The following is a 14304-nucleotide window of genomic DNA, read 5'->3' as shown; positions in this document are numbered from 1 at the left end:
CCCCGCACCACCCCGCACCCCATCCTGCTGCCTGGGCCACATCGCCCCGCATCACCCTGCCCCCGCATCGCCCCACACCACATCCCACGGCCCCGCACCACCCCGCACTGCATCCCGCTGCCTCGCATCGCCCCGCGCTGCTCTGACCCGCACGTTTCCATGGAAAAAAAAAAAAAAAAAACAAACAAAAAAAAAACCCAGGGGCGGGAGCCCGCTGGCAGCAGAGGGAGGGAAAACTCCCCCCGTGAGGCTCCGGAACCGCCATCCCCCCGCATCCCCCCCGTTCCCCGGAGCCGCTGGCGCGCCCCGAACCGCTGGGGCCGGGAGAGCGGGGCTGGGGGGGGGGCGGGGGGGCGGCGGGGCTGGGCCCGGCCCGTTGTTATGGAGCCGGAGGGGAAAAACAGGAGTAAACACGGCCGCAAGCCCGGGGCGGAGGGGAAGGAGCTCCCGGGATGAGCTCATTGTGTTGCTGCGGGGTTTGGGCCGGATCCCGGCGCTGATTTATGCCGCTCCAGGCGGGCTGGCTCCGTTCGCTCCTCTCCCGCAGCGGGGAGCACCGCACCGACCAGGGGTGCGCTTACACCGGGGTGCCAGCCCCCGGGGCTCCCGGTGTTGGCACCCCGGCGTAGGGCATCCCTGGCAAAGCCAGCCCCGCGTTCCCGGTCCCCGGCACTCCCGGGCTGGGATGCTCCGGCGCTGCTGGGGCGGTTCTGGCTCGCAAGAAGGCGGCCCCAGACTGCCTGACCTCCCGGTGAACCGGCGCCTGCCACACTCAATTTCTGTGAACGGGAGAACAGCGTCAGACCGGCCGGTGGGTCGCCCGCAGCCCCCGGTCCCGGTACGCCCCGTCCCACTCCTCTCCCGCCGGCGGGGCTGCGGGCCCAACGCCCGCCGGGGTCCCCGGGATGCCCGCCCGTGATTGACGGCTCTTTGTTTCCTCCTCGCCGGCAGCGCCGGCCCCTCCCCGTTCGCAACCACCCCGCCCCGCCGCTCTCCGCTCCGCACCGGCGGTACCGGCGGCATGGGGGCACCGGTGGCCGCGGGGGGCCCGGCGCTCGGCCCGTTCCTGGCGCTGCTCCTGCTGGGCGCCGCCGGAGCGGTTCGCCACGGGCTGCAAGGTAAGGCTGCTACCGGGCCGGGCCCCGGGGCGGCGGCGGGGCGGCCCCGACGGGGCGAGGCGGACGGGGCGACCGGCGGGAAGCGGCGGCTGGAGCTCCTCCCGCCCCGGTGCCGGTCCCGTTCTCCGGGCCGGGACCGGTGACAGCGGCTCTGTTCGCCCTGGGAGGTCTGGCAGCGGGGCTGCGGGCAGCGGGGGACAGAGGGACATTCATGCCCGGGGCTCGGGGCACCCCCCAGGGCCGGGGGCAGCCCGGGGCAAGGGAGCCGCCGGTGGGGAGCCGCCGGTCCCGATGCTGGCTCGGGGTCAGCGGGGGCTCCCGGGGCCGCGGTGCGCGGTTGGGGCTTGCCCCGGCGCCGGGGCTCCTCCCGGTCCGCCCGGTGCGGTTGCACGGAGCAGGCGGGCAGCCGTGCGGCGGCGGGACCGAGCTCTCCGTGCTTCCCCGGAGCGCCCCGGGCCGGTGCCGAGGGCTGCCCCCGTCCCTCCGGAGGCTCCCGGTCCCGCTTGCTCGCTGCTCCGCTCCGCCCGCCGGGACCGGTCCCGGTGCCGGTGGCTCTCCGCGCTGTTCCCGCGGCTCCAGGCGAGCTGCGTCCCCGCTCCGTTCCGCCATCCCGCGGGGCCGGACCGGCGCTCCCAGCCCTGCCCGCCCCGGCTGCGGGATGCTCGGGGCCGGCGGGTGGCTGCAGCCGCCCCCCCGGGGAAGCCCCCGGCTGCCGAGCGGGGGAGCAGGGCAAGCACCGGGTCGGGGGACCCCTCTGGGCCGCCGGTCCCGCCGGCGGCGGGGGCTCCTCCGGTCCCTGTCGGCGGTGCGGTCGCGGCGCTGCCGGTCCTGGAGCGCCACCGCGCGGGGCCGGGGCTGGGCGGGGCCCGGAGCCCTCGGGGCTTCCCCGGCCCCCCCGGGGCTCGCCGGTCCAGGGACACCCCCTCCCGCCCCGAACCGTCCCATCCCGTCCCGTCGCGTCGCGTCGCGTCCCGTCCCGTCCCGTCGGTCTGACCGGGCTTGCGGCGAGCCGTAGAGCTCCGCACCGGGAATCTCTGCGCTCCCGCGACCGGAACGGTGGATGTCGGCCGGGATGCGACCTCGGTGCCGGGCTCCCGCAGTGATCGACCTGCTGATGGTGAGCGAGGCCCGGCAGATGGCCAGCATAACCCACAAGATCCGGATGGAGCTCCTGACGGTTAACGACGTGTACCTCCTCTCCACCTTCCGCCTGCCCCCCAAGCAGGGAGGGACCCTCTTCGGCCTCTACTCCAAGAAGGACAACACAAGGTGGTTGGAGGTCTCGGTGGTGGGGAAAATCAACAAAGGTGGGTGCCTGCTGCGTTGGGGACGGTGCTGGCCCTGGTCTTGCTGTGATGCTCGGAGAGAAACGGGGACCGAGTTCCCGCCGTCAGCGGGGCCGGCGGGGGAGAGCAGTGGGTGCACGGGCTGTCGGCGCCGGGAGGGGAGAGCTGACGGCCCCTTCCCGCTCTTCCGCAGTCCTGGTGCGCTACCTGCGGGAAGACAACAAGCTGCACTCGGTTAACCTGCAGCACGCGCACGTGGCGGACGGGCAGAGCCACAACATCATCGTGCGCCTGAGTGGGCTGCGCGGGGACATGCTGAGCGTGGAGCTCTACGTTGACTGCAAGCAGATGGACTCCAGCGTGGGGCTGCCCGAGCTGTCGGAGATCCCCCTGGCAGAGGTGGAGTCCATCGAGGTGCGCACGGGGCAGAAGGCTTACCAGAGGATGCAGGTGAGTGCCGGGACCCCCCACCCCATCCTCTGCACCCTCGGGGACCGGCAGAGCCCCCCCCCCGGCTGACTGCGTCTCGCCTCGTGCATCAGGGGTTCGTGGAATCCATGAAGCTGATCCTGGGAGGGTCCATGAGCCGTGTCGGGGCCCTGAGCGAGTGCCCTTTCCAAGGAGACGAGTCCATTCACAGCGCAGGTACGGCACGTCCGTGCCCTCCGCCGAGTAGGGAGAGCGCGAAGCGCTCAGAGCATCACCCCTGCATGCTATGTGCTGTGGCATGCGGAGGCACGAGGTGACAGCACGTCGCACGGCGGGGTGCTCCTGCCTCTCCCAGTCCAGCATCCCCACGCAGGTGGGAGCTCCTGCGCTGTGCACGCGCTGACCGGGAGCGACCGCGCAAGGTGACGCCGCTTCGGTGGCAGCGTTCAGTAATCTCTCGTCTCTCTTCTTGCAGTGACAAGCGTGCTGGCCTCCATCCTGGGTAAGTCCCCGCTCTGCTACCCTGCCGTGGGGGCGATGGCAGCGTTCGGGGCTTCACGGAGGCGGAGAACCCTCCGCAGCCTGTCCCAAATGCCCTGAGTGCCTGCGGGGCTCCTCGGGATGGGGTGGATCTGAGAGCGCGGAATGTGCTGCAGGGGAAGGGGTCCTGCGTGGGAACAGGGAGGAGGAGGAAGGGCCGTCGGCCGTCTCGTCCTCCCGGTTCGGTGTCGGGGGGCAGAGCATTCCCCGGCTCGCAGCCCCGGGAGGCTGCGTCTGTCCTGGGACTGAGCGCGTCCTTTCTCCTTCCGGCAGGCGAGCAGACCAAGGCACTGGTCACGCAGCTGACTCTCTTCAACCGGGTCCTGACGGAGCTGCGAGAAGACATTAGGGACCAGGTGAGGTGCTGGGGCAGTGTCGGCCGTCCCCAGGTTGGCTTTGCCGGGTACGCTGCATCCCCCCCGACGCTCCGTGCTCTGCTGCCTCGCAGGTGAAGGAGATGTCTCTGATCCGCAACACCATCATGGAGTGCCAGGTCTGCGGTGAGTGCTGGCAAGGCTCTGCTCCCACCTCAAGGGGACAAGGGACACCCCGGCTCACCCCCTGCCCGACCCTCCTCTTCTCAGGCTTCCACGAGCACCGGTCCCGCTGCAACCCCAACCCCTGCTTCAGCGGCGTGGACTGCATGGAGACGTACGAGTACCCCGGGTACCGCTGCGGTCCCTGCCCGCCGGGGCTGGAGGGCAACGGCACGCACTGCGCCGACATCGATGAGGTGGGCAGCTCCGTCGGACGTGTCCGAGCCTCGGCGCCGCCGGAGCAGCGTGGGCAGATGATGCTGCCCCTCTCCAGATGCGTCCTCAATCCGAAGAAGGGCTCTGCCGGGACACCCCGGGGCAGTGGCCACCGCGCCATGGGGGATGCCGTGCCCCGGGGGTGAAGCTTTTCTCTCTCCCGGTGCCGCAGTGCGCTCATGCCAACCCCTGCTTCCCCGGATCCAAGTGCATCAACACGGCCCCCGGCTTCCGCTGCGAGCCCTGTCCCCGCGGCTATCGGGGCAACACCGTCTCCGGCGTGGGGGTGGACTACGCGAGGGCCAGCAAGCAGGTGGGTGCGGTGCCGGGGGGAGGGGGGACGGGGACACGACGACGACTCGGTCGGGTCCCCGTGGGCGCTCCGAGGAGGGCAGCTTTCCTGGGGGCGGGAATGGGCAGAGCTGCAGGCAGGGGAAAGGGCTCCGGGTGACGGTTTCTCCGGCGCTGCTCGCAGGTTTGCGCGGATATTGATGAATGCAACGACGGGAACAACGGGGGCTGCGATCCCAACTCCATCTGCACCAACACGCTGGTGAGCGGAGCTGCCCCGCTTCCCTGCCTGGTATCCGCCGGGGCCGCGCTGCCCCCCCGAATCCTGCCCCCTGCCCTTTCTCTCCCCTCCCAGGGCTCCTACAAGTGTGGTCCCTGCAAGTCGGGGTTTACGGGGAATCAAACGTCCGGCTGCATCCCGCAAAAGTCCTGCAGCACTCCCACCTCCAACCCCTGCGACATCAACGGCTTCTGCGTGTTCGAGAGGAACGGTGAAATTTCCTGTGCGGTGAGTGGGAGGACGGCGAAGGGGGGCGCATAGTGGGTGGGGGGTACCTGCTCAGGACCCTTCCGTGCTTCCCAGCTCCTGATTTCTTTTTTCCTTCAGTGCAACGTGGGCTGGGCTGGCAACGGCAACGTGTGCGGGCAAGACACGGACCTCGACGGCTACCCGGACGAGCCCCTGCCCTGCATCGACAATAACAAGCACTGCAAGCAGGTGGGATCCCGGAGATGGGGGGGGGGGGGGCAGCATCCTCGGGCAGGGGGTGCCGGGGCTCGGGGAGCCCGTGGTAGGGCCGTGCTTCAGACCCCGTCTCCTCCCCGTCTTTACCGCAGGACAACTGCCGCCTGACACCGAATTCAGGGCAGGAGGACGCCGACAATGACGGCATCGGGGACCAGTGTGACGATGACGCTGACGGCGATGGCATCAAGAACGTGGAGGTGGCTGTGGGCCGGGGGCTGTGCTGGGTGGAGGGCGGATTCTCCCTTTGGCTTTGCGCTGATGTCCTCAAGTTCCTTCTCCCGGGGCTCAGCGGGCCAGGGCTTGTGGCTCTGGGATGGTCTTACTGGGTGTGCTGGAGGAGATGTCCCTGTGCGGGACCGCGGCTTCTTGCCTGCCAGCCACCGCAGCACGGGTGTCCCTCGTCCTCCTCCCCGCAGGACAACTGCCGGCTCTTCCCCAACAAGGACCAGCAGAACTCGGACACCGACTCCTTCGGGGACGCCTGCGACAACTGCCCCAACGTGCCCAATAACGATCAGCGGGACACGGACAGCAACGGCGAGGGGGACGCTTGTGACAATGACATCGATGGGGACGGTGAGCGGCTCTCGGGGGTGGCGGGCGCGCACGGGGCCAGGGCTGCTCGCAGGGCAGGGGTGCTCTGGCGCCAGGCTGGGGGGGGGGGGGGGATAGCGAGGGCATCCACCCAGCGCTGTCCTTGCAGGGATTCCCAACATGCTGGATAACTGCCCCAAGGTGCCCAACCCTCTGCAGACGGACCGGGACGAGGACGGCGTCGGGGACGCCTGTGACAGTTGCCCTGAAATGAGCAACCCCACTCAGGTATGGCCAGGGCCAGGTTGGGGCAGGGGGTCCCGGGGCGGGCAGGACCCCGCCTGGCACTGGGGGGGTGGGGGGGGTCCCCCTCGCCCCGGGGGTGTCCGCTGAACCAGGGCTGTGGTCTCCTCCAGACAGATATGGACAGCGACCTGGTAGGAGACATCTGTGACACCAACGAGGACAGGTGGGGACGGTGCTGCTGCGGGGTCACCTCGCTGTCTCGTCCCATCCCTGGGGGAGAGCCGGGCTCCAAGCTCGGGGGCCTGCGAGGTGGGACGAGGGGGTCTTCAGGGTGGGTGAGGGTGTGCTGGGACGTGGCGCCAGGCCCCCGTTTCGCCAACGCTGCTCTGACCCCGTTCTTGCTTCCAGCGATGGGGACGGGCATCAGGACACCAAGGACAACTGCGCTGAGATCCCCAACAGCTCCCAGCTGGACTCGGACAACGATGGGTTGGGGGATGAATGCGACAATGACGATGACAACGATGGCGTCCCTGACTACGTGGCACCTGGCCCAGACAACTGCCGCCTCATCCCCAACCCCAACCAGAAGGATTCGGATGGTGAGCGCGGGGCGGGAGCCAGGAGACGGAGCTGCCTGTGCTCGGCCCGACCCTGACCGGGGCGCGTGTCCCCAGGGAACGGTGTGGGCGATGTGTGCGAGGAGGACTTCGACAATGACACGGTGGTGGACCAGCTGGACGTGTGCCCCGAGAGTGCCGAGGTGACGCTGACCGACTTCCGCGCCTACCAGACCGTCATCCTCGACCCCGAGGGGGACGCCCAGATCGATCCCAACTGGGTCGTCCTCAACCAGGTGTGGGTGCTGCCCCCCGTGTTTCTGGGGAGTGCGCTGCCGGGGCGGGAGCAGAGGGGCGCCGGGAGGTCCCCGGGGCTGTCCCCTCACCCATGTGTCCCCCACAGGGCATGGAGATCGTGCAGACCATGAACAGTGACCCAGGTTTGGCTGTTGGTAAGAGATGTTCTCCCGCCTGCAGACCCCGTGGGGCGGCCCTCCTACTCCTGCCCCCCTGCGCTGGGGGGGTGAGGGATGGTTCTTTGCCCCACAGAGGGGGGAAGGGTGGGCTGGAGGGGGTCCCGTGCTGGGGGAGAGGGCTCCTTGCAGCGTTTGCCCACCTGTAGGCTACACGGCCTTCAACGGGGTGGACTTCGAGGGCACCTTCCACGTCAACACCATCACCGACGATGACTACGCTGGCTTCATCTTCAGCTACCAGGACAGCGCCAGCTTCTACGTGGTGATGTGGAAGCAAACGGAGCAGACGTACTGGCAGGCCACCCCCTTCCGCGCCGTGGCCGAGCCGGGGCTACAGCTCAAGGTGGGCGCCGGCCACCCAATGGGTCAGGTTGGGCACCCCCAGACCGGGTGTCCGTCGTGTCCCCCCCACTGATGCCCCGTGCACCCTCAGGCGGTGAAGTCCTCGACGGGTCCTGGAGAGCACCTGCGCAACGCGCTGTGGCACACGGGCCACACGCCCGACCACGTCCGCCTGCTCTGGAAGGACCCACGTAACGTGGGCTGGAGGGACAAGACGTCCTACCGCTGGCAGTTGACACACAGGCCCCAGGTGGGCTACATCAGGTGAGCGGGGGCCGGGCATGGGGGGGGGGGGGGCACAGAGGCTGCTGGGGTGGGGGGCTGCTCTGGGGTCCAGTCCCAGTAGGACCACCACCGGGGAGGGGGGATGCTGGCCTTTGGGACAGGGGCGGCAACGGTGGGGCCACCCGCAGCGGGGCCACCCTGATGGGGAGGATGCTGGCCGTGGGGAGGGGTCCTGCGCCGGTGGGACCACACTGGTGGGGGGACACAGTCCATGGGGAGGGGTCCTGCGCCGGTGGGGGGATACTGGCCGTGGGGAGGGGTCCTGTGCCGGTGGGACCACCCTGGTGGGGGGACACAGTCCATGGGGAGGGGTCCTGCGCCGGTGGGGGGATACTGGCCGTGGGGAGGGGTCCTGTGCCGGTGGGACCACCCCGGTGGGGGGACACAATCTGTGGGGAGGGGTCCTGCGCCGGTGGGACCACACTGGTGGGGGGACACAATCCGTGGGGAGGGGTCCTGCGCCGGTGGGACCGCGGGCGCGCTTCCCCTTTAAGGATGCCGTCGGGGCGGCCGCCGCGGGGGGGGGCGGGGGGGGGGGGGCTCCACGGGCCGGGCCCGTCCGCCCCGCCGGGCCCCCGCGGCCATTGTCCCGTCGCCATGGCGACCCCGCCGGCCGCCGGCGCCTTTCACATGCAAAGCACCCGACAAAGGCGGCGGGGCCGGGCCGGGGCCGGCGCGGGGGGCTCCATCCCGGCCACGGCGAGGGGAGGGGGGGGGGGAAGGGAAGGGGAGGGGGGGGGGGGGTCGAGGTGGGGCAACACCGACCCGCTGCCCCTATGGCGGCCCCCGCGGGATGCCCCGTTCCCCGTCCGGTACCCCCACCCCAGCCCCGGGCGGGGATGCTCCGGTGGGGTGCCGGTATCCCGCTGACCGGGTCGGGTCGGGCCGTTCTCCCCCCACCCCCCCCCCACCCCCCCCCGCAGGGTGCGGCTGTACGAGGGTCCGCGACTGGTGGCCGACTCCGGGGTCATCATCGACACCACCATGCGGGGGGGGCGGCTGGGGGTCTTCTGCTTCTCCCAGGAGAACATCATCTGGTCCAACCTGCAGTACCGCTGCAACGGTGAGCACCGGGCTCCCCCCACCCCCCCCACCCCCCACCCCCGGTGGGGCCACCGGGGCCGTCCCGCCCCGGGTCGGGGGGCTGAGAGCTCGCAGAGCATCTCCCTCCCCCCCCCCCCGCCCCCAACGCACCCCCCTCCCCGCCCGTGCTGCGGCGGTCCGTTCGGTCCGTCGGTCCTGGGGGCCGGGGGGGGGGGGGGGTCCTCCCGCTTTACCCCCCCCCCCATCCCACCCCCGGTTCCTCACACTCCCCCCTCCCCCTCTCTCCCCGACAGACACGATCCCCGCCGACTTCGAGCCCTTCCGCCGGTTCCTGCTGGAGGGACGCGAGTGAGCGGCCGCCCCCGGTCCGGTGTCTCCCCCCCCCCTCCCCCCGCCAGCGGTACCCCGGGGCGCTCCGGGCCCCCCAACCCCCCCCCCCCTCCCCCCCTCCGCCCCTCTCCCCGCGGACTTTGCATTGCCGGTACCAGCGCGCGCGGCGGGCAGGGGGACGAGCGGCACCGGCGGGTGGCGGGGCCGTCCCCGCCGTCGTCCCGTCCGTCCCCCCCCCCCCCCCCGCCCCGCCCCGCCCCGGGCGCTGCCCGAAGTCTGGCCATAAAGTTTTGAGTGTTTTCTAAGCCTGCGCGCCCGGTTCCTGGGGGTTGGGGGGTCCCGGTGCTTCCTGCCCCCCCTCCCCCCTCTCCCGGTGCCTCGCCGTCCTCCCGGTGGTCGTTGCGGGGGTAGGGGCGGGGGAGCCCGGTGCCACCGGCGGAGCCCGCGGCGGCGGGAGGCCGGGACGAGTGCAATATTGGTGGGCGAGAACACAACACTGCACCGCATCCCGTCCCTCCCGCCGCCCCGGAGGGAGCGGAGGAGCCGCCGCCGCCGCCGCCGCCGCCGCCGCCGCTCGGGCCGTTCCGTGGGAACTGCGCGGCGCGCGCCGAGCCCCGGCGGCAGTGCCCGGTCGCCATGGCGACGGGTGGCCCGGCAACGCGGCGGAATGCGGGTCCCCCCCCCCCCCCCCCCTTCCCCGCTCCCGCCCCGCCCCGGAGCGCGCGCGGGGCCGCCACCGCCACCGGCACCGGCCCCCCCCCCCCCCCCCCCCTCCTCCTCCCCCCCCTCCGCCCCGCAATGAGCGCGGCGGCCCCGGGCCCCGCTCTTAAAAGGGCAACGCGGAGATTGCGGGACCGTTCCGACCGGTGCCGGTGCCCGTTCCCGCCCCGGGACCGGCGCTGCCCGGGGGGAGGTGGGGGTCGGGGCATCGATACCGAGCTCCTTCAGTCCCCTCACACCCCCCCTCCCCCCCCCCGGCTGCGAGGGGCGCCCGCGGTGCCCCGGTGCCGCTCCCGGTGCCGCTCCCGGTACCGCTCGGCGGAGGCGGGGGCGCGGCGGGGCGAGAGCCGCGTGCGGCCGCCAGGGGGAGCCCCATCCCAAGGGCTGACCGGGACCCCCCTCCCCATCCCCGCCGACACGCGTGGGTACCGGGGAGGGCCGACCCGCTGCGGGTGTCGCCGTGGGCTGACGTGGGACGGCGGTGGCCTCAGGGGACGGGGACACGGCTCTGCGTGTCCGGCCCTTTCCTTCCCCCCCCCCCCCCCCCAAAAAGTGTCCTCTGTGGTTTTCCGCTAAGCGGAATATTGGTTTGAGCGGGATGGGGAGATGGGGGGGGACACACGACACACGGACACGGCCCGGGAGCTGCATCCCCCCCCCGCCCCCCCCCGCCAAACCCTCCCCAGGAATTGGGGCTCTCCCACAGGACAGGGGGACCAGGAAGGCTGTGCCAGGAGCACATGTCACCCGGGAGGATGGGGGCTCTGCGTCCCGGCACGGGTGGCACCCCGTATCTTTGGGGTGGAGCGGCGGCATCCAGTTTGGCACTGGGCATCAGCCCGGGCCGGGGGCTGCATCCTGACTGGGAAGGGGGTCTTGTGCCCGCTGGGGCCCTCATGGGGTGTGTGTGTGTGGGGGGACCTGGCGAGGAGGTTACTGGGAGGCACTGGGACTTTGTGGGGCCCTGGGCCCCACCTGCGTAAGCATTTCGGGGGGGGGATCACCGGTGTTTATTTGAGTGTAGGGCGAGGCAGTGGCCGACCGGTAATGATTAACGCCGGACTGAGCCAGAGGATGAGGCCCCCCCCCGGCCCCGAGCGAGGGGCAGGGGGGTTCCGTCCCCCCGTGCACCCCACCAGGTCCTGGGGGGCTGTGGCTCAGCCCACAGGGCCGGGAAGATGCTGCCCCCCCCACCCCCCCCCACCCCTCTGCCTGGGGCCACCCCACCGCTGCCCCTTCCCGGTGCCCCCACCTGAGGCTGCGTCCACCCGCGGCACGAGGACGCTGCCGGCGGCGTCTTCCCAAGCCGGGGGACCGTGGGGGACACAGCCCGAGGGGAGGATGCCGTGGGGGCCCCATCGGCGAGGCGGCACCCCGGTTCCCTACGCCAAGCGGGACGGAAGGACCCCCCCCCCCGCTTCGCCGGGGCTGGCGGTGGGGTGGGGCCTCCCCACCGGCTCCAGGTGCTCTATAAAGCTCCCACCGCTGCGGAGCCGCCAGTTCCTGATCACCGGATCGCGGAGTGCGTCACCGGCTAACGGGAGAGCAGCCGCCGCCGAGCCCCGAGAGACGCCGGGACCCCCCCCGGGATGAACCCCATGGCGTTCACTGCCCTTCTGCTGCTGCTGGTGGTGGGCGCAGGTGAGGGGCTCGGGGCCAGCGGGACCCCGAGCTGGAGCGAGCCGGGCTGGGACGCGGGCAAGCGGGGAGGTAACGGGGCAGGGGGACGGGAGCGGGGTCCCCTGGGCTGCTGTCTGAGAGGGGACCGGGTGACGGCAGAACCGGTGGCCCCGGGCACCCTGACAGCAGGGACATCGCCGTCTCTCCTGGTCCGGCCGCGGGGTGCAAACACCCCAAGTCTGGTTGTCCCCAGCAAAACCTAGGACCTGGGGACCTTGTGGTGGCCGTGGCACCTTCTTAGCCGTAGCCAAAAAAATCGGCGGGGTCCGGGCAACCGGGCTGTGCCGGGGCCAGCCGGAGCAGGCTGCGCCCGGGGCTCCCAGGTTGGTATGCAGGTGTGTCTCCGTGAGCCGTCCGGACCCCGGGCTCTCCTCCAGTGCCGCCGGCTCCCGCGGTACCCGCTGGGAAACCGCCCGGCAGCCGCCTGCGCTGGCCGGCAGCCAGACCGTGCGAGGCCGGGGGGGTGGTGGTGGTGGTGGGGGGGACACACGGTTGGCACCTCACCCTCCCGACCCAGCGACCTGCGGCAAAGGAGGGTTATACCTGTGCCCGAAACCCCCCCCGGTGTGGCAGGGTCCCCTCAGGAGCAGGGGGGATCGGCAGGGCTGTGCGCGCAAGCGGTGCCAACCACGCAGGCGGCACCGCCCAGACCCTCAGCGGTGCCACGTGTGCCCAACACAAGCCCCAGCCGTGGGATGTTCCTGAAGGTCTTGTCCTCGTGAGCCTGCGGTGGTTGGCTCCTGGAAGTCCCGGTGCTTCTCGGTGCCTTCTGGCCCCGGGGGGGGGGGGGGTGTCCAGTTGAGGAGCCGTATGGGGTAAAACCTTGCCAAATCGGTGCTGCAGTTCCAGCCACCAACTCCTGGTGTTTCTTCTTAGGTAAATGTGATGTGACCATCGGTGAGACCACCATGGAGACAACCATGACGGAAACAATCCCCACAGAGACGACCACCACTGACACGACCACCGCAGAGACAACCGCCGAGACGACCGCCACCCCCGTGACGGCCGCGCCGAACATCACTATCTCCAAAACCACAAAGAACCAAACTTTCATCTCTTCCCACGCCGCAGTCTTCCCCACCACAGGCAACACCACAAACCTCCGGTCCAGCAACAGCTCCGCAGGCAACACCACAGCCAAGAGCACCGCCGTGCCCATCTCTAACACCACTGCCATCTCCCACGCCAACGCCACCACCAACGGCAGCGACTGGATCACCCCTTCCAGGAGCAACGCAACCGGCAGCAGCTCTGCGGCTCCCACCTCCCCCACGGGTGGTGCCACAGTGATTCCCGTCTCCGGCACTAAAGACAACGGGAGCACCAGCGCTCAGGTCGTCCCCACACGGAAAACCTCCGTCACCGCTCAGGGCAGCACGGCTCCCAGGCGGACCCCCACGGCTACGCAGGGCAGCAGCGGCGGTCCCGGTCCCAGCAAAACCACAGCCCTGCGTCCCACCGGGGTCCAGCTGCTCCTCCGCGTCCCGCTGTCCTTCCGCATCCTCAACAGGAGCTTCAACGAGAGCCTGCGCGACCCCACCTCGAAGGATTACAGGAGCCTGAGCCACACTGTCCTGACCATGGTGAGTCCCGGCCCAGCGAGCGAAGACCCCCCCACCACCACCACCCCAGTCTGTACTGGGAAGGAGCTGCCTCCCATCAGGGCTCCTCACAAAAGAGCCCCGAGCATCCGCTCTGCCAGCCCCGGCCGGTGCCGCGAGGGGGGACGGCGAGGGGACGGGCGGGAGGGGGTGTCTGCCGGCGAGGTGACCGTCACCCCCATGGTTTTTTTTCCAGTACGAATACGTCTTCGGCTGCGCGAGCTGCGCGGGCAGGCAGACCTACAAGGGATGCAGCGAGCTCCGTTTCAGGTGAACCGGTCGACGCGTCCCGGCTGCGGCGGCCGGAGAATCCCGGCTGACCGGTGCAGAGCCTCTGATGGGGGTGAGGGGTGGGGGTGGGGGGGCAGCAATGCGGGGGCTGACGCCTCCTCTCGTGGACAGCCGAGGTTCGGTGGAGGTGCAGTCCACCCTTGTGTTTGGGGACGACAATGACACCGTCGCCAGCGCCGCCGCCGAGCAGCAGCTGAGGAGAAGCCTGGACCAGGACGGCTTCATCATGGACCTGCAGCTGGCCAGCATCCAGAGTGAGCGGGAGCTGCGGGCTGGGGGGCGCCGGGGGGGGGGGACACACGACGGAGCCCCATCGGGCTGTTTTGGGGGGTTCTGCAAGCGCTGCCCCATCCCGGCCGGGGCAGGGCGGGGGGACACCCCCAGTTTTACCTGTGGGACAGGCTTTGCAACCAGCGGAACCAGTCAGTTTTCCCGGTGCCTGCGGTGGACAGCACTGGGAAGACCAACTGGACCCCATGGAGGAGGGGCTCATCCTCTCGTGCCCCATCCTGGGGGGTCTCTCGGGGCTGTTTGTCCCGGTCAGCCCCGTGGCTCTGCCCGGTGGCTCTGCCCAGTGGAGCGGACACAGCTCTGGTCCTCTTTCAGGCACTGCGGTGACATCCCCGGCACCGGTGCCTGTGGTCCCGGATTGGGCCATTGCTCTGCTGGTCCTGGTCTGCATCCTGCTGCTGCTGAGCATCCTCACCTGCCTCCTGATGGTGAGTGCCCCGTCCCCATCCCTGCCCTCGCCTGCCTTCTGCTGGTGGGTCCCCTGGCCCCATCCCCGTACCTTCGGATCCCTGACCCCTTCCCTTTCCCCCCCCGGCTCAGACCACCTGCACCTGCCGTCGGAAAAGCCGCGGGAAGCTGGACCTGTTCAGCACGAAGGACTCCCACCACCGCATGGCCGAGTACCCTCCGTACCAGACCCACGGGCGCTACGCGCCGCCCAGCAGTAAGCCCAACCCCTACAGCCAGGTGAGAGCCGAGCGCCACCGTCCCCGCGGCTCCTCGCACCGGGCGAACCG

The 14304-nt window shown here is 70.9% G+C and overlaps 1 protein-coding gene across 1 annotated transcript; it reads left to right on the top strand.

Annotated features, from left to right (window-relative positions):
* Positions 1–1021: 1021 nt before the first annotated feature.
* On the top strand, positions 1022–9025 carry THBS3 (thrombospondin 3; the record flags this gene model as incomplete). The annotated part of the gene is made up of 23 exons (XM_082496050.1): positions 1022–1118; positions 2219–2425; positions 2598–2854; positions 2947–3049; positions 3309–3335; positions 3647–3729; positions 3822–3873; positions 3958–4106; positions 4298–4438; positions 4601–4678; positions 4772–4924; positions 5024–5134; positions 5254–5361; positions 5581–5740; positions 5868–5986; positions 6115–6167; positions 6353–6546; positions 6622–6800; positions 6908–6956; positions 7127–7323; positions 7414–7586; positions 8531–8670; positions 8945–9025. 23 exons carry the CDS (start codon positions 1022–1024, stop codon positions 9001–9003), a joined length of 2889 nt encoding a protein of 962 aa, XP_082352176.1. The 3' UTR covers positions 9004–9025.
* Between the last annotated feature and the right edge of the window lie 5279 nt (positions 9026–14304).

This window comes from Vanellus vanellus, assembly GCF_965231255.1.
Source record: "Vanellus vanellus genome assembly, chromosome: 27".
Lineage (NCBI taxonomy): Eukaryota > Metazoa > Chordata > Aves > Charadriiformes > Charadriidae > Vanellus > Vanellus vanellus.
This window is presented reverse-complemented; position numbering and strand designations above follow the sequence as displayed.